Source organism: Euprymna scolopes, chromosome 33, assembly GCF_053919585.1.
Source record: "Euprymna scolopes isolate OS-2025 chromosome 33, ASM5391958v1, whole genome shotgun sequence".
Taxonomy (NCBI): domain Eukaryota; kingdom Metazoa; phylum Mollusca; class Cephalopoda; order Sepiida; family Sepiolidae; genus Euprymna; species Euprymna scolopes.
In genome coordinates this window covers 90,599,554-90,624,619 of record NC_136514.1, presented here as the reverse complement: position 1 = coordinate 90,624,619, position 25,066 = coordinate 90,599,554, and the positions used below count along the sequence as shown (strand labels likewise).

Sequence of the window (25,066 nt, the reverse complement as noted above, 5' to 3'; positions counted from 1 at the left end):
TTATTAAATAGAATTTTCGAGTTAAATGAATTTTTTACGGTATCTTTTGTTTTATTAGATTGTTATATGAAAGTACAGAATAATTAACAATACCTCCCCTCCCTATGTTAAGAATGAGTTTCGAAATAAAAACGTAATTATCTCAGCATGGTCCGTAAATTGCAGAAGTACTTTTTTTTTAAATACTTACGATTTTTCAGCGTTTATACAAAAAAATATATATTTTTTTTTTAATTAACGATTTCTTTCTTCCTTTATCCTGTCTCTGTTGGAAAGAATCATTTTCTTTTTTGTATTTAAATTAATTTATTTTAAAATATAAGAAAACCAATTTTCACGTGTAAAATAAAAATGGTTTTCAACTTTTTTTTTTTTTTTGAAAAGTGCTCTTTTGTCATTAAAGGAAGTAAACAATGTTTATACGAAACTACGCTTCCTCTCTTGTAACGATTTTCATTTTTGTTTTTCTATAAAGAAAATTCGAAATAAAACATATTAAAAATAATATATTAATTTAATTTATCGAGTGCAATTAGTTTTATCATTTTCTAACTTTTTATAAATTCTATTCAGATGCGAAAAACTAAGAGAGGTTGACTTTATTTTATGTCGTTATGGAAACGCAAATAATAATAATAATAATAATAAATGAAAAGAAACAAGATGGCGCTGGAAGCTATAGTTCGTGCGGCGAACCGACAAAATAAATCCATCGATTTAACACGAAAAGGTCTGGATCAGTGCCCTTCGGCAATTGGACAACTGACCAGAATCGAAGAGATTAAATTAGCAAATAATCGGCTGACCGATTTGCCTGAAGGATTAGGTATGTTAAATCGAGTAAGTTAATTTATTTGGGTCCCTTTTTCTTTTTTTTTTCTGCGTGTTGCGAACCAACCGGATTCCCGGTATGGCTCGACAGAAAACTTACGCAAACCGCCGGAATATGTTGAGCTTTGGTCAAATTAACCAGCCAATTAGAATGCGGCAACAAACGCAATTAGCCTATAAGAAACCGAGCAGACGGCTTTTGATAAAAAAAAACAAAAAAAAAAACAAGAGAAACTTTTTTTAGTTTTTTTAATAATTTTAAATCATGGAACGGCACATGGAAATTAATCTAACTATGCTGGACAGCTGAGGGAGCAAGTCGTAGAGTATTGCCAACAGAACAAACCGTACTATTGCAGTATTTGACCCGGATCCTCGGAATTTTTCGTCAGTTATATCTCAGGCTTCACCGGCAATCACTGGAGTTGAACGTTGTTTAAATGTTGAAAGGTTAAATCGACATTTTTTTTTTTTAATGTAATTTTTTTAAAACTATTTTTGAAATGATGGGGGTGTACTTTTTTTCTGCTTATTTTTTTAATATTTGTTAAAAAAAAAATAATTTGTAAATTTTCTTGAACATTTTTTTTCTGTACTTTCACCTAACAATTTACGGTTTTTATAAAAATCATTCATTTTTTCTTTTAAAAAAATAAATAATAACTGTTTACAAAAAAAAAAAAACATTTACTACCTATTTCGTTAAAAAAAAAATGTAAGTTTTCTTGGAAAAAAAATATACTTTCACCTAATAATTTATGGTTAAAAAAACATTCATCTTTTCTTGAAGAAAAAAACTTTTGTTCATCAAATAATTGTAAAAGAAAATAATAAAAGTAAATAAATAATACAAAATGCAATTTAAAAATAAATAAATAAATAAATAAATAAAGGTAATGTGCAAGATCAGTGCTCGGAAAAATCAAGCTACTGAAAGTGTATATGGAATGGAGTCATGGAGTCAAAACACGAAAAACGAAACCATATATTTATTTAAAAAATTACTTTAGTTTTAAGACTTCTTGTCTAATCATGACACAACAAAAAAAAACATTTCTTGTATTATGAAATAATAAAACAAATGTTTTATTCCGTTCTATAATCAACCGTATCCATTTCATGTAGCTTGATTTTTTCCTAGCACTGATCTTGGCCATTACCAATATATATATATATATATATATATATATATATATATATATATATATATATATACTAGCAGTTCAGTTTAGCTTTGCTTGGGCCCGATGTACTGTTCACAACTTTATGTGAATATCTATATATCTATCTATCTATATATACTAGCAAAAGTACCCGTCGTTGACTGGGTTCAAAAACAGCCTACAGAAAATGGACTCTGATTTATGAAAGTATGATAGGTTATGAAAAGGAAGGGTTGTAAAGAGATAGCTTCGAATTTGGGGGTATCAAAACTAAAGCAAAATGTGATGAAAATGTTCGAACATGTTTTCCCACACATATATACACACCCACACGTACGCACGCACATATGCACACACACACGCATGCATATACACATCCTCATACACACAGACGCATGCATATACACATCCTCATACACACACTCACATTCATGCGCATACACACACACACGCTAACATGCACACACACACACACACACACACACACGAGCTGTGACGTCACTTCCTTTAAAGTGAAAACCAGACATGCGCACCCCGAACACTGACTCCAGTATAAAAGTCAACAAAACCTGTTGTTAGCGTTCGAGCAGCTTAGTCGACGAACCGACTGCGTGCTCTATCTCCCCTCCACCTTTGGTCCATCAAAATAGACATGTGCGCAACGCTCTACTGAGCTTAACCCTCTCTTTCTACAGGCCGGCTTGCCACTTCGTGTTTCTCTATTGCATTCCCCCTTTCCTTCCACGCACGTAGTCGTCAACGGCTGAATGAACACATGTACACCGAGGACTTTCATTTCTCAACAGAAAATAAACATGTTTATTTTATTCCAGCATTTGAGTTTTTTGTTTCCTTCATTCAATTCGTTTCATTATTTTTTCTTGTAGCGAGTTAGGGTATTTTATATCCTGGTCCGCAACATGAAATGGTGACCCCTTTATTTAAAATGAAATGAATGAGAGTGAACGAAACACGCGGTAAACTAAACTTTCCCACAAAAATTCACGGCACGCATGAAAAATAATTTTTCTCTAACAAACAAGCAAACTTGTCAACCACGAGGAGGAACAATTTCAGACCACGCACAAGAAATTGAAATATAAAAATTTCAACACAAAACAAAATGGAACTTCAACAGACGAACTCCTACAACAAAACCATGGCATTAAATATTCCACCCTTCAACCTGACAAATACGAAAATATGGCTCATCCAACTACAGGCCATATTTGATGCTAAACGAGTAATGTCACAACGAGCACATTACTGTTATCTAGTGGAAAAACTGCCGTTGGAGGTGGTAGAGGAAGTCACGGATTTCCTCGAAAATGTACCGGAGGAAAGACCGTACGACATGTTGAAGCAAGCAATCCTGCAACGAACCGGTGTTTCTAATGAAGCCATGCTTCGTAAATTGTTCACACAAGTTGAGTTAGGAGACCGTATGCTTTCTCAACTACTTCGCCACATGAAAGCCTTGCTGGGAGACAACAAAATGTCAGACAGCATTATGAAGAGTCTATGGTTGGGTAAATTACCCCCAACTACCAAACAAATCCTCGCTCCGATGTCGGAGGAGACGTCAATAGAAAAGCTCACCGACATAACCGACAGAATACACAAAAGTTCTCGGAGCCAACAAGTATACGCCCACCAATGGCAACCTGACCAAAACCGAGACAAGGAATTAGCAGAATTAAAGTCTGCCGTTGAGAAGCTTTCGAAGCAGCTAGCCGACGCACTTCAAACGCGTCAACATTCTCACAGAAACCACGACGATACGCGGTAAAATTACAGGCAAAGAAGTTCAAGCAGGAACTGATCCACGTCACAACATAGACAAGATGTGTGTTTCTATCACAGGAGATTCAGCGTCAACGCAAGAAGATGCACTAAACCCTACGCATTCAAAAAACAGGCACAAGGAAACGAACCTTCCAGCCAGTAACGACGACGACTGTAGCTGAAGCACACAAAAAAGGTCATCTATTTTATATCCAAGATAAAATTCATGGATATAACTTTTTAATAGACACTGGAGCGGAAATCAGTGTCATACCGACACCACATGGCCACCCAACAGGGACCCAATTTTTCAACTTACAAGCTGCCAATGGTACAAAAATACCCACTTTTGGCGAAAAAACTTTAAATTTAAACCTTGGAATGCGGAGGAATTTTTTATGGAATTTCACCATAGCCAGTGTGACCACTCCAATTTTTGGGGGCGGATTTTTTAGCCCATTTCAACCTGTCTGTCGACATGACTCATCACACATTGACAGACAACGAAACGAAGATTTCAGTGAGAGGAACTACTTCGAAATTTTTAACCACCGGAATCAGCACTGCCTTACCCAAAGATTTACACGTCCGCCTGTTACTCAAAAATTTCCTCAACTTTCCCAGCCGTTTAAAAACACAGACCCCATCAAACACAGCGCTAAGCACTATATTAAGACAACAGGACCGCCCGTCTATTCAACCTTGAAACTGGATAAATACAAATTGGCAAAATCCGAGTTTCAAAACCTACTCCACATGGGAATAATACGGCCCTTGAAAAGTGCTTGGTCATCACCACTCCACATGGTACAGAAAGCTGACAACACCACATGGCGACCGTGCGGAGATTTTAGACGCTTAAATGCAAAAACTGTTCCAGATAGATATCCTATTCCCCATATCCATGACTTCGCCAATGGACTCCAAGGCACCACAATTTTCTCCAAACTGGACCTCATTAAGGCATATTTTCAAATTACAGTCCCGGAAGAAGACATTCATAAAACCGCACTAACCACACCATTTGGCCTTTACAAGTTCCTAAGGATGCCTTTCGGGTTGAGAAACGCCTGTCAAACTTTCCAGTGTTTGATTGACAAAGTTTTCAGAGGTCTGCCGTTCATATTCGCTTATGTGGACGTTTTAATCGCCAGCAGAAACCTCACAGAACACGGCTACACCGGGAACAAACTTTTGAAAGACTGTCACATTTCAGTCTTAAACTAAACACAGATAAATGTGTTTTTGGCCACCAGGAAGTTCAATTTCTCGGTCATTTAATTGACAAGGATGGAATCTCCCCTTTGCCTGAAAAAGTAAGTGCTATTTCAAATTTCCCTCTACCGACATCTGTCAGACAAGTACGTCGTTTTGTAGGCATAATTAACTATTACCGACGTTTTTTGCCTAACTGTTCCACGTTACTCGCACCTTTAACGGACTTGTTAAAAAAAACGAACCAAAAACCAACAGTTAGTTTTGGAAGGACCTGCACTACAGGCCTTCGAACAATCGAAAACTGCTTTGGCAAACTTCACCAAACTTACATATATCCAAGATAGCGATACAACAGAACTTACGCTTATGATGGACACATCGGAAATAGCAGTAGGAGCTGTCATTCACCAAATTTCTGACAACAAAATGACCCCTATTTCATTCTTCTTTGCCAAGTTAAACAAAGCGCAGACTAAATATAGTACTTTCGCGAAAGAATTACTTGCAATTTACATTGCAATTAAGCACTTTAAACATCTCCTCGAGAGCAGAAAATTTTCCATTTATACGGATCATAAACCTCTAACATTTGCTCTACACACACATCGACAAATATGGTCTACGAGAAATTCGACACCTGGACTTTATAGCCCAATATTCTACCGATATACGGTACGTAAAAGGACAAGAAAACGTTGTAGCTGACGCTTTATCTCGCACAACAATTGCTTCTTTAAATTCCACTCCACTAAGTATGGAATTAATAGCACAAGAACAATTAACCGATACCACACTCCCAGCTATAATGGACAAAACTTCACTGAAGTTGAAAGAAATGCCGATACCATTCGGAACAACAAATTTCTATTGCGATATTTCACAAAAACACCCCCGCCCTTATATTTCACCCAGCCTCAAACGACAAGTTTTCCAGCACTTCCACAATTTGTTTCACCCAGGAAAACGTGCCACCGTGAAATTAATAGCGGAACGTTTTGTTTGGCCAAATATGAATACGGACATCCGTAGTTGGACCAAAACTTGCATTCCTTGCCAAAAAAACAAAGTTAACAGGCACACAAAATCACCTTCAGGAACTTTCAGTGTACCAGATGCTTGGTTTACTCATGTGCATATCGACTTGGTTGGACCCTTGCCCACTTCAAAAGGACATACCCACATCCTTACTATAGTCGATAGATTCAGCAGATGGCCGACAGCAATACCAGTGAAAGACATATCAGCCGCAACAATAGCTAGAGCGATTTTACAAGATTGGATAGCAATTTTCAGAGTACCCTCCGTAATCACAACAGACAGGGGCTCACAGTTCCAATCAACTCTTTTCACTGAATTCAACCATTTGTTGGGAACAAAGCACATTAAGACTACTGCCTATAATCCTTGCACAAACGGTATGGTGGAACGATTGCATAGACAATTAAAAGCATCTTTGGTTATGAACGAAAACAAATCAGACTGGTCAGACAATTTGCCACTCATTCTCTTAGCAATGCGCAACACTGTGAAGGAAGATTTTCAGAGCACACCTGCAGAATTAGTTTTCGGATCAACACTGATTTTACCAGGACAATTCTGCGAAAACAATACAGACATTTCCCCAACGACAACTTTTTTGATGGACTTAAAACACAAAATGTCACAATTAAAATTTACTCCAACCAAAAAGCCAGACACGAACATTTTCATTCCAAGCGATATTTACACATGTAAATACGTTTTTATCAGGAACGACGAAGTCAAAAAACCACTATGTCCAAATTATTCCGGACCTTATCTAGTTCTCAACAGAAGTAAAAAGTATTTTACCATATTAAAAAGAGAAAAAACAGACACTATAGCAATAGACAGACTTAAACCTGCATTCATAGACGAACAATTACACATTTCTCCTACTCCAATACAAGAACATACACACTCAGAAACGGACAAAGAAATTACAAAAAACAACACACCACAAACAACAACAAAAACTGGTCGTAAAGTTAATTGGCCAAAACATTTCAATTTATTTATTTCATTTATTAAAAAAAAAAAAAAAATATACATAAAAAACAAAAACGAAATACGTTTCTCTTGTATATATATTTTTTTTTTCTCCCCAGAAGGGGGAGTCTTGTTCGGACATGTTTTCCCACACATATACACACCCACACATATGCACGCACATACGCACACACACATGCACGCATATACACATCCTCATACACACACTCACATTCATGTGCATACACACACACGCTAACATGCACACACACACACACACACACACACACAAGCTGTGACGTCACTTCCTTTAAAGTGAAAACCAGACATGCGCACCCAGAACACTAACCTGTTAACTTCCTTTTTTTCGTCCGGACCAGCATTCGATCTGTTGAGTCGACGAACCGACCACATGCTCTAACGTCACTCTATCTCCCCTTCGCCTTTGGTCCATCAAAACAGACATGTGCGCGACGCTCTACTGAGCTTAACCCTCTCTTTGTACAGGCCGGCTTGCCACTTCGCGTTTCTCTATTGCATTCCCCCTTTCCTTCCATGCACGTTGTCGTCAACGGCTGAATGAACATGTGTACATTGATGACTTTCATTTCTCAACAGAAAATAAACGACATGTTTATTTTATTCCAGTATTTGAGTTCTTTGTTTCCTTCATTCAATTCGTCTCATTATTTTTTCTTGTAGCGAGTTAGGGTATTTTATATCCTGGTCCGCAACAAAAGTAAAAATGAAATAGATAAACCCCATAATTTATTATACCATACCTGTTCACACTGAAACACTTATCACAATATTCTGTGGATCTATATTAAAAAACCTTGTTAAACTTTGTGACATATTTCCATTCTATGGAGGTCAGGCGCGAACGAACACCCCATAATTTTATTATACCATATTTCTTCAAACTGAAACATAATTATCAAAGTATACTTACGCAGATAGATATGAAAAGTCTTTATTAATGTTTGTGTCTATTTCCATTCTATGGAGGCCAGGCGCGAACGCAGACCCCACAATTTTATTATACCATCCCTATTTAAGTTAAAACATACTTATCAAAGTATTATTATGTACATCTATATCAAAAACACTTGTAAACATTTTTTTTAATTTTTAAATTTTTATTTCCATACTTTGTGGACCAGGCGCGTACAATTTTAATGAATCATCATTATGCCAGATCAAACGTACCCATTCCTGTGTCTCGATACATCTTCTATCATTATATGCGATCAGTTTTTTAAAATAGTCAACCATATAGGAGCCTATTCGTGACTAGACACACACACAGACGTTCAGCTTTATATATATATATATATATATATATATATATATATATATATATATTAAAAAGTTTGACTCATGTCCAGGTAACCTACATCTAAAATTTCAAGTATTTAGACCCAAAATTGACTGAGGAGTTTGGTAGAGTTTGCAAAGGTCAACTCTTTCAACTTTGACCTCTTGGCAGCAAAGTTTTCACTCAAAAACTGATTTAAAAGCTTGCTGCATGTCTGAATACTCTTTATATAAAATTTCAAATGTTAAAACCCAAAATTGGATAAATAGTTTGCTAGAGACCGCAATGGTCAAATCTTTTAAACTTTGACCGCTTGGTAGCTAAATTCTCGGCTAAAAATCAATTAAAAAGCTTGCCCAAGTCTGAATACACCTTATGTAAAATTTCAAATGTTTAAACCAAAAATTGGCTAAGTGATCAAAGTTTTTAAAACTTTGACCCCAATTTTGACCCCTTAATATTTACTGTTTTGGGCTCAAATCAAATTAAAAAGTTTGATCCATGTCCAAGTAACCTACACCTAAAATTTCAAGTGTTTAGATAGTATACCCTAAACCCCCCCCTCAAAAAAAAATAACCAGTGCTTAAGGCACAGTAGTACCTTAGTTTTTAATCATGCAAGAAAAAATGTTTCTACTTCTTTACACAAAAAATAAAACAATATTTATTCATGAAACTTACAGTAGGTTGTTGTTATATTTTATTTTATTGTTTTTCCAGTTTTTTTTTTTTTTATTATAATTCATATATTGAGCCATTTTCACAGCGTTTTGCCCACACTTAGAATTGAACCTTCAACCTTCAGGAGAACATCACTTTTACAATTGATTTTTTCCAAGTACTCTAACCACTACACCAGGCCCTGTGTTACAGTGGTTAGATTACTTGGGAAAATGTGTGTGAGTGACCGAAAAATGTAATTATAAATTACATAAAACCTTTGTCTAGTCATGGCTGATGGAACAAGAGCATGCTACCCCTGTGAAGTAAATAAAGGGTTCCGTTTGAAATTCTGTCCAAATTCCCGAGTTCAACAGAAACATTCCTAAGTTCGACAAGATACATCTGAAGAAGGTTGGAGGTTACATCAACCGAAACGTTGTGAAAAATTAACGCTCAAGATGAAAACAGTAGTTTGAAGAATCCAAATAATATTAATCAAGATTTTTTTTCTTTTGCAAAATTTAATGATGTTCTGAAAAGTGCAAACAAAACAAAAATGTTGATCTACAAAACAACTAAACCAAATATCATGTATAAATATTTGCAGATATAAAGAATTTGAAGAACAAATCTTTTTTCTAAAATGAATGAATTTTGCATGAAACATTCCAAAAAGATTTTATATATAACAAAACGGGTTAAAGCCAAAAAATTCAATGGAAATTGACCAGGGTTTAGTTAAATATAGAATAGAAGTCACTAAGCATGAAACGAAATACGAAACCATATGGAAACAATTCTTGTTTTATAATAAAACAAAAAATAATAATAAACTGTTATTTTTTACATTTTTATAAAAAAAAACAAACATATATTTAAAATATATTCATATGCAAATATTTTATTTCAAAAAAAGTAATTTAAACTTTCATAGTTTACATTTTTATAAATATTTCTTTTATATTTAAAATAGATTTATACAGAAATAATTTTTTTTTTAATATTTTTTTACTTTTCTGTAAATAAAGTTTTCTTTAATATATTGTTTTTAATTCTTAGATAGAATGTCTCCACAAATTTTATCACATCATTTTGTTATAAATAATCTATATATATAAAAGGCAAAATGTGTGTGACCATTTCGTGTATGTCTTCAAAAGGCTTTTCTCGCACACGCTCCCGGGGTCGTTACTATCGCTTAAAACTGTGTATATAGGTTCTAGATAATAATATGTAGGATTTGGGAATGCATGTAGCTTATAGATTTATTTACGTCGACTTTTACAAAATTATTGTTATTTTGGCTTCTCGCGTGTTGATTGGGGTTTTTAGTATAAATAAACTGAAACTAAACTCAAACAGACGTTCTCGGCATTGTGCCAGGAAAAACGTCCAGCATGACTCTATTTGACCTTCTTAATTAGTTCAAATGGAAGCAGCAGAGTTAACTTTTATTGCGCACGCCTGTTTTTATAGTTAAATAAATAATTTCAAACCTGTTTAACGTTGTCTGTTGCCGTGGCTCAATGGTTAACGTAGCACTTTTTTTTTTTTCACACATTAATTTCCAACTCAAGGGTACGGGTTCGATTCTCATACTCACCTACCAAAACATTTTTTTTATTATTAATTAAGTGCATAGATATTAAATTCGCCGCGTGCGTTTCATTCCCTGTGGCATGATGTTTGACCTTGTTAAATACGCATCTGTTATAACACGTTTTTAATGATTCTATTTCACGCTTTCTCTCTTCTCTGCCATCGTAGCGTAGCGGGTAAGTCATCAGTCTATTAGCCTCAAGGGTTTGTGTTTGAGCCTACCTACCTACCAAAACTTTTTTTTTCTTTTACACCTCCAAATACCCGGGCAACGCCGGGTACTCCCACCCCACCATCAGGTTCCAACCTACCTCCCTCCCAAAACTTTTTTCGCTGTGTTTTTTTTGCTTTGTTTTTCTTGTTTTTTTTTATATTTGTTTTCAAGCCTAACTTCCTACCAAAACTTTTTTTTTCTTTTTTGATCTACCTCACCCCAACACACACCTCTGTGCCAGTTGACACGGTTAAGATTCGGATTAAAAATTGTTATAAAAATAAATACAATTTAGGCGCGCAGTATGATTATGATTATGTTGGCTTGTGAAAAATAAAAAATAACTCCCACGCAAATTCCGGCGTGGCCTTATATATTAAATCGACTCAAAACAAGCGGACGTAGTACAGAGCACCCCACATGATGTTTCCATCTAATGGGATTTCTCCAAGGACATTTTTATAAACTTTTCTTCTTAAGTTCGCTGGGAGCCAGTCCAAATAGTATTTAAGCACACACAAACATCAAATCTTTCTCTCAACTGCATTTTTATTCGGACGTTCCACGCGTGTTACTATCACTCTTCCATTTTTACTGCTCCGCGCGCTTCATACAATTTCACAGGCACACATTACCTATTGCCTCTCTTAACATGTTTTAACATATGAACAGTTTAACAAAAAAAGACATTCTCCTTTTTTTTAATACAAACACTTAAAAAGGACTTCTGAACTCATTATAAAGAGAATTATATTTTATTTGTTAATGGTTGGTTTCTGTGAATAAAGCTCCGTTTGTTTTGCATGTAAGTCTTCTTCTTTTTATTTTTATTTATTTGTGGAGGAAGTTAGTTCCTGAAAAGGCCTGACGACCCCCACACCTCCAAACACCCGGGCAATGCCGGGTACCTCCGGTAGTCTAATATATAAAAGGCAAAATGTGTGTGCACATTTCATGTATGTCCGGCAAAGATTTATTTACATCGTCTAGATTTATTTACACTGACCTTTACAAAATTCTTGCTATTTCGGCTGGCCTTGTGCATGTTCGGCTTTTTCATATAAAAGCAAAACTAATCTGAAGCGAAGGCGTAGTCCTTGACCTCGTGCTAGGAACGTCCAGAAAGCAATCAGCTTTTGACCAATGCAAGATAACACCTTATATCAGACAATTGTTATTCAATTTGGACAATCCCCTTTTTATAGGGAGCTGGTTCCCCCCCCCCCCGCCCTGAACATCTTGGGTAAACAAACCCAAAAAAAACTGCCTCGCAGTAAAACTTAACTGTGCGATTTCTATGGCGTGATATTTGATCTCATTTTTTAATCCTTAAATAAATTCAAACGTTTTTCTGTTACTCTCCCTTGCTGACGTAGCGGTAAAATGTCCGGTTTTTTTTCACACTTTATTTTCCACCTTTACCTCAAGGCTCCTTTTTCGATCCTACCTACCTACCTACCAAAACTTTTTTTTTTGCTACCCCCCCTCCCCCAACACACTCACCTACAAACACCCGGGCAATGCCGGGTACCTCCGCTAGTCTAATATATAAAAAACAAAATGTGTGTGTGTGTGCCTCACAAAATCTTTTGACACATGCAACAGATCCTCGCAAGATTGGTATCATTTTCAAGCTCAATCCTTCGGAAGATAAATATCGAAAAATTGGCCCAAAACATTCATTCTGGGCAGTTTTGTACGAGGAGATATCGCTTTTTTTGCCGACATTTTAACAAGTCATCGCCACTGTTTGATTGACTATACTTAATTTCAATGCTCTCGACCTCTGGTTGCACGATGGAGACATCTGCTAAGACGTTTAGTTTTTTTTTTCCTCTTTTGCGTTACGGGTTCAAGCCTGTCTGCCTACTACCACTTTTTTTTTAAACTCCTCTTTCCACCCAATCTGCCTACTTCTTTTTTTTTGGGGGGGGGGCTTCCTTACTCGTCACACCTGGGTAACGCTGGGTACTCCCGCTAGTGTATCATAAAACTAAGGAACTACCTTTAATTAAATTATGAAACTGAAGTTTGTTTTTTGTTTCATTATAGCAAGAAGTGTTACAACTAAAATAATTTTTTTTAAATGATTTTTAAAAAATATTTTTTTACATTTCTGTAAATAAATTTTAATATATATTTTTTTAATTCTTAGATAGAATGTCCCTCACAAATTTTATCACATAATTTTTTCATGAATAATGTTTCATAAAATAAGGTTGCTACTTTCAATTGAATTACAAAACCAAAGTTTATTTTTTGTTTCAGGATAGCACAAGAAATATCGGTGCTAATGCAGAGAGTGATCCGCGCTATTTTTTAAATTGTATTTCCACGTTTAATTAAAGTTTTATGATATGTTTTTTTATTCAATTGTAAGGTTAAAGTACAGAATAGGTACAAAACACTCTCCCCATGTTAAGAATGGCTTTTTAAATAATAACGTTATTATTTCAGCACAGATCACTCTCTGCATGAGTACCGAAATGTTAAAACTAAAATAATTTTTTAAATAAATTATTTTCATATGGTTTAATATTTCGTTTCATATTTAGTGACTTCCGTTTCATATTTTAGCTAAACAGAGTCCACTTTCAACGTCTTAATTTTGTGTACTGAACATTTGGACTTAGCTGGTACTTATGCAGAATACAAACCATGCTAAAATAATAACGACAGAAATAAAATAACATTTAGAAACCCACTCTTAACATGGGCAGGGAGTTTTGTAACCAATGTGTACTTTCACCTATCAATTTAATAAACGGTCTTTTTTTTTTTTTTTTACTTTCTTTCCACCTCAACATTCACCTTTAAAATGATGACTTTTCTAGGTTTTCGAGTATGCTGAAAACGAATATCGTATTTAAATTTGGCACAGACAAATAGTTTTTGTCATAAATAATGTATTATAAAACAAGGTAGCTACTTTTAATTGAATTATGAAACTGAAATCGAAGTTTATTATTTTTTTTTATTGTTTCATGATACTGTTGTGGAGCTAATAACTACATTAACCCCGCAAACAGAAGAAAAATAAAAAATTAGTTAAACACAACCAAACCAAAGATGACCAAGGCGGATATTAAATTCATATAGAATTTATTTTCTCAAAATAGAAAATAAATAGAAAAATTGTCTTCTACAGAAACGAGGCATGTCCATTGAAATCGGGTATTTCAGCAGGGTAGTAGCGGTAGGTCTTCGTAGGCCCAGAGTTCGCAAGCAAGGTACATCTGGCTGGTCGGTAATTGAGGTACTGGCTTAGAGTCAGTCGGAATCCGGGAAGTTTTCCTTTAGAAAGGCTGTGGCTTGCATGTGTGAGACTGTCTAAGGACTGAGTTGTCCTGAAAATCGGCAGTTGATGTACAGTGTCTTTAAATGGACAGTTGTATTATTGTTGGTGCGGACGACGAGTAACCGGCATAGTAAATACGCTGAGAATATCAGTGCATGTATCGTTGCTGTTAGGTTGACTACTGCCTGTAGAGTCGTCTGTTTAACCGGTCGTACGAGCAAGCAAGGAGCTGCTGTACCTGCTGATTCCAAGATGTCCACTCACGAGATGGAGAAATCATCACTCTTTTATAGCGATTTTGACCTGGAAATCAGCTCCAGATTCAACTCAGAAAATATGTTTTTTTGCACATTTTGATTGGCTGGAAAGTCAATAGCCTCTGTTACGTGGGTTGTCTTTACCTATGTCCACCGAAGAATGGGTTTGGTTGGGTCGGGGAGTCAGTGGCTGACAAAATATTTTCGTTTTTTATACATTGGCCGGAAGGGTGCATAAAAGCGCATGTGTGAGAACCGAATTTTGAGCATTTTGTCTAGGGGAGTACAGATGTCGACATCCGGTTGGCAAGTAGGTATCTGTTGCGTGTCGTAATTGTTTTTAATTGAGTAGCCCACACTGTTGTTTGCTAGGGTGACGGTGAGGCTGCAATAATAGCACAAGAAATGTTAAAACTAAAATAATTTTTTGAAATAAATTATTTCCATATGGTTTCGCATTTCATTTCATGTTTAGTGATTTCCATCCTGTTTCATATTTTAGCTAAACCGCAAGTCCACTTGCTACTGAATTGTTGGATTTAACTATGAAACAAAACAACTAAATCAAACATATAAATAAATATTTCAAAATATAAAGCACTTCAAGCATAAAAACTTTATTTTTTTTTTTTTTTCATATTTACTGAATTCAGCATTAAATAACCTGAAAGAGAACCAAATCATTGTTCCAGAAATATCACCATTTTTTTTGTTTCTGTTTTTCAGTTGGCAGTCTTGAATATTTCAGCCAATAAGTTCTCCAACCTGCCAGACATTCTTCATAATCTTGTCAATCTCAAGTCGTTAATTGCTTACAAGAACAAAATTGAAATTCTGTCTCCCATTCTGCTTAGTAAGTTGCGATTTTAGTTTTATCCAAGTTATCTCCCTTAGCTTTGTATCATCTCCGATCATCCTTGCTTTTATGCAATTATCTCCCTTAGTTTTGTATCCAAGTTATCTCCCTTGCATGCATTTCCTTTTGCTTTTTAAGCGCAGTTACTTAGCCTTTTGGCCAAGATCAAAGTGTAGTATCTGTTCTTTAGATGCTGCACTTCTATTTCTTGTTCTCTTTCGGTGGAGGAGCAGTCCTTCACGACTGAGACAATTTTTTATTTTTGTACTTTTTCTGCATGTTAAAAAACGACCCTGGTGTCTAACTCTGTCCCGTGGGAGACAACTCTCTTTTACTAAGAGATCCGTTCATTTCTTTCATCTCATAATTTAGGACGCTCGATGCAGCGGCGACTTTTTTTCTTTTTTTTTTTATACTGTAACAAAGCTTATATTAACAACACCAACATTTAGTTTTTAACAGTGTAGTGTAGTATGACTTCAGTGGTTATGATATTATCCTCCCAGGGATGAGTTAATTTTTATTGGGGATAGAATATTGATATACTAGCAAAAATATCTGACTTCCAGACATATATTTTTTGTTCGTTAGTATAATATTGCTAATATCGAAGTGATTATATCACAAAAAAATGGCCGTATTATTTGAAAAATGACCTACTAATGATAATTTTTTTATTCAAGATTTGTTTTGCAGGTAGCTTGACAAACATAAGAAATCTTAATCGTTAGTATGAGGTTGACAAGAAAGTTCTTGCGATTTTGAACTTTTAAATTCAAATGAACATATCTTGGTTCAAACAAAAATTTATTAATTGAAATAAGCACTATCAGAATCAATACACTTTCATGCGTGGATTGGCTGCGACTACAGTTTTTAGTTGATCGTTGTCAACATCCGATAGCTGGCCACTACGCTCATTATCTTCAAGACTTTTGTCGCAGCCACAAAATTTCTAAAACCACCATTGTGTTATGTGTTCAGTAGTGGTTCCTGGGTCAAATGCTTTGTTGATATCGCAAACTGTTTCGACAGCTTTTCGTGCTAGCTTGAATTGAAATAAGAAAATTCTGCGAATTTGCTTATTTTTGCATCTTGTATTCAACATTCTGAAAAGCAGACATAATTGTTTTAAAAACATTGTAATTTAAACGATTAGATAGAGCCTAAAACGTTCTTTAAAATGATATATAAAGTAAAGGTTTTATGATGAAAAATTATTTAAAAATACATCATTTGAAATAAATAAATTAAAAATTCCACAAGAACTTTCTTCATAATCTAATATAACAGTACATCATTAGTGTAATATTATTCATTAGTATAATATTACTCGTTAGTATAATATTATTCATTAGTATAATATAGCATATTAGTATAATATTACTCATTAGTATAATATAGCGTATTAGTATAATATTACTCGTTAGTATAATATTACTCCTTAGTATAATATTACTCATTAGTATAATATAGCGTGTTAGTATAATATTACTCGTTAGTATGATATTACTCATTAGTATAATATTACTCATTAGTATAATGTAGCATGTTAGTATAATATTACTCGTTAGTATGATATTACTCGTTAGTATAATATTACTCATTAGTATAATATAGCATGTTAGTATAATATTACTCATTAGTATAATATAGCGTGTTAGTATAATATTACTTGTTAGTATAATATAGTAGGTTAGTATAATATTACTCGTTAGTATAATATAGTGTGTTAGTATGATATTACTCGTTAGTATAATATTATTCATTAGTATAATATAGCATGTTAGTATAATATTACTTGTTAGTATAATATTACTCGTTAGTATAATATTACTCATTAGCATAATATAGTGTGTTAGTATGATATTACTCATTAGTATAATATTATTCATTAGTATAATATAGCATGTTAGTATAATATTACTCGTTAGTATAATATTACTCGTTAGTATAATATAGCATGTTAGTATAATATTACTCATTAGTATAATATAGCATGTTAGTATAATATTGCTAATGTCAAAATCAGTGGGTCCTATCCACTGTGCCATGGCACATTAGTCTGCCTCAGAATGATTACTGGTGTGCCATGAAGAATTAAGAATCTTGAGCACATGCTGCAATAGCGAAGGACTGACTAATTATAATGCATTTAAAACCAAGCTTCTACCTTTCCATCATCGACGCTTTGTCCCCCCCCCTCCAATCTGGCATCAATTGAAATGAATAGCTCTCATCTTGAGGAGGCTCCATGTTTTGACAAGCTTCTTGGTCTTATCTTCACTCCTGATCTGGAATGGAACATGTACATCAAATCCGTTGGCAAGGGTGCTGGAAAAATGATAGGAACATTTTATCGCTCCAGTAAATATCTCACTGCTGATGCAATTCTCTACCTGTATAAGAGCCAAGTACGTCCAAGGATGGAGTACTGTTGCCACACCTGGGTAGGAACTTCTAGAAGAACATATCCTGCCTTGACAGAGTTCAAAATAGATTTTGTAGCCTAGTAGCGGATGCCCTTTTCTTTTCCCTGCAACCTCATTTCCACAGAAGAGACGTTGTGAGCCTGTGTCTGCTTTATCATTATTTTTATGGTAAATGCTCACCTGAGCTCCAATCTTCTTTAATTTTTAGCATTTATTATATTTTTATATTTTATTGCAGAAAGGCTTTATGAATAGAAAATATTTGTTTTATATTTATTTTTTTCTTTAATTTTTATTATGTTATTGCAAAAAGGCTTTATAATTAGAAAATATTTATTTTTTGGTGAAAGGTGTGCCGCCAAAAAGTTAAAAAGAAAAAACTCAGTATTGTGTCACCATGTAAAATAGGTTGGGAACCATTGGTCGAAGTGATTATGTCACAAAAAGATGGCTGCATAATTTGCAAAATAACCTACTAATGTTTTTTTTAAATAATTTTTTTATTCAAAAATTGTTTTGCAGATAGCTTGACAAATATAAGAACTCTTAATCTCAACCATAACAGACTGAAATGCATTCCAGCTGAAATTGGACGGTAAATGAAATTGTAATTTTTATTTATGTTTTGGAATTGTTTACATGAGGACATATATATCTATAATATAAAGCTGTGTGTGTGTGTGTGTGCGTGTGTGTGTGTGTAGGAGCCTATTCGTGACCAGACACACACAGAGACGTTCAGCTTTATATATATATATATATATACATAAAAATCACTTTTTTTGTGCTATTTTATAAGTTTGAAATCTCGGCGACTGTTGATCAGAATTTAGAAAATTAAGGTTTGTTGGAAAGCTAATGATCTGAATTGTGTAGTGGGCTATGTAACATTTGCCCTTAAGGTCACACATTATTGTGGAAACAAGTGGGGGATCACTTTTCTATATTAATTTAATGTAAAGTGAGTACCTACTTTATGGCCACCTTGGCTATAAATTGTGTGTTCATTTTACGTTAAATTAATATATGAAAGTGATCCCCCACTTTTAAAATTATAATTTATTCATAGTATTGAAAATACTGGTTTCCTGGGAATTTACCTGTTGTTTTCATTTTCAGCATCCTCCAAAACCTATAATAGTCGTAATTTTAAATCATAGTCTTTTGTTTTCCTAGTTTTGCATATGAATTACAAAATATCTGATATTTCCCCAAACTTCTGGCCTTGATAGAGGCAGAGACTAAAACTTGCTATGATTTCAAATGATCTGAAATAACAGAAAGGGGAGACTTGATTCCAAATATTTGTCATATGTTATATCTCCCCTCTTGGGTTTTCATGCATGAAGTAAATTTCACAGTATATAAGAATTATTTGATAGGTTTTGGGGAAATGTCAGATATTTTGTAATTCATATACAAAAGTAGGAAAACAAATGACTATGATTGGAACATTTTATGGCTGTAAAAAAGTGCCAAAAATAGGCTTGGAATGATGGATGATCCCCGTAATGTGCAACCTTAAGAGCTAATGTCACATAATCTACTACATAATTCAGGTCATTACCTTTCCAACGAGCCTTTATTTGTTAAATTATAATCAATAGTTGCTGTGATTTGGAACTTATAAAATTGCAAAACAAGTTATATATATATATATATATATATATATATATATATATATATATATATATATATATATATATATATATCATTTTGCTACATGGGATAGTATTTACCCATAAACAAATAAACGATGTTCTCTTTAGATAGCTCAATAGTGTTTTACACAAGAGCTATGAATATGTCTTATAAACACTGCTCTACAAGGAAGGGACGCTCATATTGGTGTTCATTCAAAATGTTAGGTTTCATTGGAAACAAATTGCGTACTTTTGTTTTGCCCTGATGTTAGCATACAGGAATATAATAATCCATTAAGTATAATAATGCCAAGTGAAAAGCTCCTCTGCGCATAGAAAAAACATTTTTCTGGAGTTACAACAGCCTATGAACAGGTGTCTCTTAATTAACATTGTGGTATTCAGTTTTTTCCCCCCTAAAATGCATGTAATGTGTCAAGCATACATTGTCAAAATATAAAATAGATTTCATAATATATTCCTGCCTTCTTTACATCGCTTTTTTGCCTTATTATTTTTCTTTGCTGATTTCATGAGCAAAGCTTCTTTCTTAGAACTGCACGCCTGTGGAACTCTGTTCCGTCTGCCTGCTTCCCTCCGAACTACAACTTGGATGTCTTCAAGTCTAATGTTAACAAATTCCTAATGAACCGCCCCCCTAATTAAACACTTCATAAAATCTCCTCACCAACGTGATGTACTTGCAATAACCCTTATCCCTGAGTGGCTTCCGGGCCTTGATAAGTGGTGATCACTGTGTAAAAAAAAAAAAAAAAAAAAAAAAAAAAAATCTCCTTGCTTTGTTTTTCAACTTCTGGTATTTCAATAGTATTCCCAAATTTTTATGTCAGCACCAGCTTTTTATAATTCAATTTCGATCTACAAACATCTGATCCCCATCTGGGATCAGTTGAAATGGATGGCTCTCGTCTTGGAGAAGCTCCATGTTTTGACAAGCTTCTGGGTTTGACCTTTACTCCTGATCTAAAATGGAACACGTACATCAAATCTGTTGCCAGGGACGCTGGGAAAATGGTGGGATCCTTCTACCGCTCCAGAAGATATCTCACTACTGATGGAATTCTCTATCTTTATAAAAGCCAAGTACGTCCAAGGATGAAGTATTGCTGCCACATCTGGGCAGGAGCTGCTAAAAACAGCCTATCCTGCCTTGACAGAGTACAAAATAGACTTTGTGGTTTAGTGGGGGATGCCCTTTTCTCTTCCCTGCAACCTCCCTCCCACAGAAGAGACGTTGCAAGCCTGTCTTTGTTTTATCGCTATTTCCATGACAGGTGCTCATCTGAGCTCCAATCCCTCGTCCCCTCCCACGCCAATCTTTCACGAGAAACACCCGTCTGGCTGAAACTACTGTCAATAATTTCCCCCACTCTTTATCTGTGCCTAAATCCAAACGTAGATTCCATGAGCAAAGCTTCTTTCTTAGAACTGCACGCCAGTGGAACTCTCTGCCGCTTGCCTGTTTCCCACCTGACTACAACTTGGACGTCTTCAAGTCCAACATAAACAAACTCCTGACAAACCGCCCCCTTAAGTAAGACACTCTATCAAAACCCCCAATACTAATGATTACTACAATACTATCTCATTGATTACTGTACACGCAATAACCCTTATCCCTGAGTGGCCTTTGGGCCTTGATAAGTGGTGACCCCCATGTTAAAAAAAAAAAAAAAAATTAATTTGCATTAATCGAATATCGGTATTTTTATTTATTTGATTACATGTTTTATAAACATAGAGATATATTTAAAAAATTATTAGGTTTTTAAATATTATCACATCTTACTAAAAAAAATTGTTTTTCTACTTTAAATGCATTCATTTTGAGGCTTAGATATCACAAGAACCCACTACATAATTTTTGGGGGTCATGTGATGAGGTTTTACATAAAATGTCTGGCAAAACGAATTATATTTTGTGGCTTGAAATAAGACCAACTCTGAAATATGTCCATTTAATGTCGATAATAGATGACTCTCTTGCATGTATCCCATCTAAATAAAGTGAAAGTCCTTGGGTATACATAAGTTGTTGATCACATTCAAAAGGATGCAGCAGTATTTTTTAAGTCTTTTCCCATCAAACAGTGTACAAAAGACGAAGGGAGAATTTTTTCATCAAGCATACCAAAATTAAGAGTCTGTTCATTGGTTAATTAGCCAATCAAAAGAAACTATTATAGTTGGGTAATTCAAGGGAGTTAATTCGTCATCATGTTGAACGAAATGAGATAATTATTTAGGAGAAAAGGGAGATAACTCTTTTATATCTACACACACACACACACACACACACACACACACACATATCTTAATATTGAGTGAAACGATTTATAATTTTGAATTAAAAATCAATATCAAAAGGAAAACAAAAAAAAATCCACTAGATTGTACAATCGTTTCAAAAACAATATTCATTGTATTTAAATTGACAATAAATATTGACAATAATTTGACAAAAGTTTTGTCTTTTATCTACAGTACAATGAGCACTATTTTCTTTTAATAGTACTAATACATTTGCTAATATATTAAAATAAATTCTGTTCTTTAGACTCCAGGTATATATATATATATATATATATATATATATATATATATATATATATATATATATATATATATATATATAACTACTTCATTTATTCACATAGACGTAATATACGAAAGTATAGATTTATGCGTAAACTTTAAGTATTTACTTCAAAAGTGCTCAATACGTAGGTAGAGCTAGTTAGTAATTTATAAAATACTAGCAGGGGTGCCCGGCGTTGCTCGGGTGTTTGGAGGTGTATGCTGTGCAAAAAAAGCAAAAAAACAAAAAAAATGGTTAATTTTTTAAAACTTTGACCCCTATTATGACCCCTTAAAATTTATTGTTTCGGGCTCAAATCACTTTATTAAGTTAGATCCAGGTTCAAGAAACTTATATCTAAAATTTCAAGTGTCTAGACCCAAAATTGTCGGAGGAGTTTGGTAGAGTTCTTAAAGGTCAAATCGTTGAAATTTGACCCCTTAACAGCCAAATTTCTGGCTGACACCCGTCACATCGATTTTCCCAAATCTCAGTACCCGGTATTTCAAATTTCGAGTCTATAGACTAAAAATTGACAGAGTTATTGCGTAGGGAAATGTACACAGACAGACAGACACACAGACAGACAGACAGACACGTTCACTTTTATAGATATAATAGAATAGATATATGGCGATTAAGCTACACTGAATATTCTGCGTTTCATCCACTATAGGATTCGTCAGGCTTATGCGCGAATTCTGTGGTTGCTTCTTGTTTTTATATATGTTGAGGATTTCTAGTTAACCAATCAGCTTTCTAGTATCCACCGCGCCATATATATATATCTTATATATTTTACAGAGGAAATTAGACCTAGAGTCTAAAGAGCAGTTTATTTTAATGTATTAATAAATGTATTAATACTTTAAAAAGAAAATTGCCCATGTAGATATATAATAAGCTCAATAGGTAAAGGTATCCTAGAGCTATCTTAATATTGAGTAAAAAGATTAATAAATGTAAATTATGAATCAGTTTCCAAAGGAAAAACAAACAAAATCAACTTGAGTGTACAATCTATATATATTGTTGCGGGACTAACGATAGTGTCGAAGTTAATCCCGCAAATTCAAAATAAGTGGTAATGAAATCAGTGATGAGGGCGTGTAAAATGGGGTTGAAACAAGCAAGCAAAGATGACTGAAACGAATGGATAAATTATTTACAAAATTTATTTTTTTATAAAAGATTGTAAAAGAAAAGAGAGGATACGAAAGTTTCTTCTTGGTCTAAAGTCTCTCTCCGTGACTGAGATAATTCAATGTTTTTCCATGTAATAAAAAAGACAGTTCCTCAACTGAGGTATAAAAAGATCTATAGGTGATAGGTAATTGAATGTTCTTTTTTACGTATTGAAATAATCCAGGAAAGTCTTCAACTGAATTAATTGAATGTTCTGAAGGAGACAAGTAAGAGTTCTTGGTTAGAAATAACCAGTCTTTTTACAAAGAATTAAACTATAAAAAACCCACCGCTTACTTAGAGGGGAGATAGAAAAGGGGAATAAAAAAGGCCCATTAGGGTTGCAAGCCCATATCCACGTGGAGGAATTAATTGAGGGGCATACACGTGTTTAACGTCCAAACGCGAACGGGTCGATGTTGATGTTTATGCCATGGTGTTCAAAGGTCGACCCCGATGTGGGCAAAAAATGCCCTTGTCCAACCGGTTCCAGGGAGGCATTCAGAAAAAAACATTTTTTTAAATTTGTTTTTCTTGTAATCCGATTGGATGAAAAGAATAACTTTCTTATGACGTAAGAGTCCTTAAATCTCGTCCGCCCGAATAACTGAAATTTCGTTTAAGAACCACCGAATTTGCGTGGGTGTGCAAAGAAAATGTACGCACAGCTGAAACGATGTTTATACATCCACGCGCGCGCACCTGGGTTTTACTGTTGAGGTAGCGCGCCATTATTTTGTTTTGGAGTAGATTCGACGCGCGTGCGTCAGGGCTACGACAATATAAAACATTGAAATGTGCATATATGTAGATTACTGTTTTAAAAATAATACAAAAATATTATATATGCCCAAATAAAATATGGGCGATTTTTCAAGTATAACGAGCTTCGATGGGAAGACGCTATTTAACAATATTTATCGTTAAAAAAATAAACAAGAAAGAAGTTTATAAACGAAAAAATAAACAAGAAGTTTATAAACGATAAAAATAAACAGTAAAATTATCTAGGAGTTCATGGCTTAATTGTTAGCATGGCGGGCTGTGATACACATGGTCTGGAGTTCGATTCCTAGACACAGTCAAGCTCTGCTGAAGAGATGTACCTATTTACTATGCCTCCCCACGGGACAGAGTTAGACACCAGGGTCGTTTTTTAACGTGGAGAAAAGGTACAAAAATAAAAATTGTCTCAGTCGTGAAGGATTTCTCCTCCACTGAATGAGAACAAGAAATAGAAGTGCAGCATCTGAAGAACAGATACTACACTTTGATCTTGACCAAAAGGACACGCAACATGCTGTCCTTAGATTACTGCTTTTAATATAATAAAAAAATGAATGAAAATATTATATACGTCCAAATAAAATATGGGTGATTTTCTAAGTAAGGATGGAATACTGTTGCCACATCTGGGCAGGAGCTGCTAGAAAGGACTTGGCCTACTTCGTAGCCTCGTAGGAGATGTCCTTTTCTCTTCCTTGCAACCTCTACCTCACAGAAGAGATGTTGCAAGTTTGTCTCTGATGTATCGTTATTTTCATGGAAAGTGTTCGACTGAGCTTCCCCCCACGCCAAACTTTCACAAGAAACACTCGTCTAGCTGTAAACACTATCAATAATTCCCCCCACTCTTTATCTGTGCCTAAACCTAAACGTAGATTCCATGAACAAAGCTTCTTTCTTAGAACTGCACGCCTGTGGAATTGTCTTCCGTTTTCCTGCTTTCCGGCTGACTACAATATGGTTGTGTTCAAGCCTAACGTAAATAAGTTCTTGATGAGCCGTTCCATATAAGTTATCAAATTTACCAAATTTTCATTACTAATGATTACTATATTGTCCAATTTCTACTGTACACTCTTTAACCCTTATCCTTGAGTGGCCTCTTGGCCTTGATAATGTGGTGATGCCTATGTAAAAAAAAAAAAAAAAAACAAGCTCTGAGGCAAAGACACTATTTAACTGTATTTATCGTTCAAAAAATCAACAAGAAAT

The 25,066-nt window shown here is 34.6% G+C and overlaps 2 protein-coding genes across 4 annotated transcripts in view; one reads left to right on the top strand and one right to left on the bottom strand.

Annotated features, from left to right (window-relative positions):
- LOC145258353 (pre-mRNA-splicing factor ATP-dependent RNA helicase PRP16-like) overlaps positions 1-423 on the bottom strand; it is a 290,934-nt gene extending 290,511 nt beyond the window's left edge. The window contains exon 1 of the mRNA XM_080116587.1: positions 191-423. The gene's annotated coding sequence lies outside the window, so the exon portion shown is untranslated. The remainder of the gene's footprint in view (positions 1-190) is intronic.
- Positions 424-630: 207 nt separating this feature from the next.
- LOC145258355 (uncharacterized) overlaps positions 631-25,066 on the top strand; it is a 49,156-nt gene continuing 24,720 nt past the window's right edge. The window contains exons 1-3 of one of the 3 annotated variants that reach the window (XM_080116589.1): positions 631-840; positions 15,080-15,206; positions 18,164-18,236. In XM_080116589.1, coding sequence (XP_079972715.1) covers positions 649-840; positions 15,080-15,206; positions 18,164-18,236 — 392 coding nt within the window. In that variant the 5' untranslated portion in view covers positions 631-648. Of the gene's footprint in view, positions 841-15,079; positions 15,211-18,163; positions 18,237-25,066 lie in introns of all 3 variants that reach the window. The other 2 variants (XM_080116591.1, XM_080116592.1) reach the window with 2 other exon arrangements.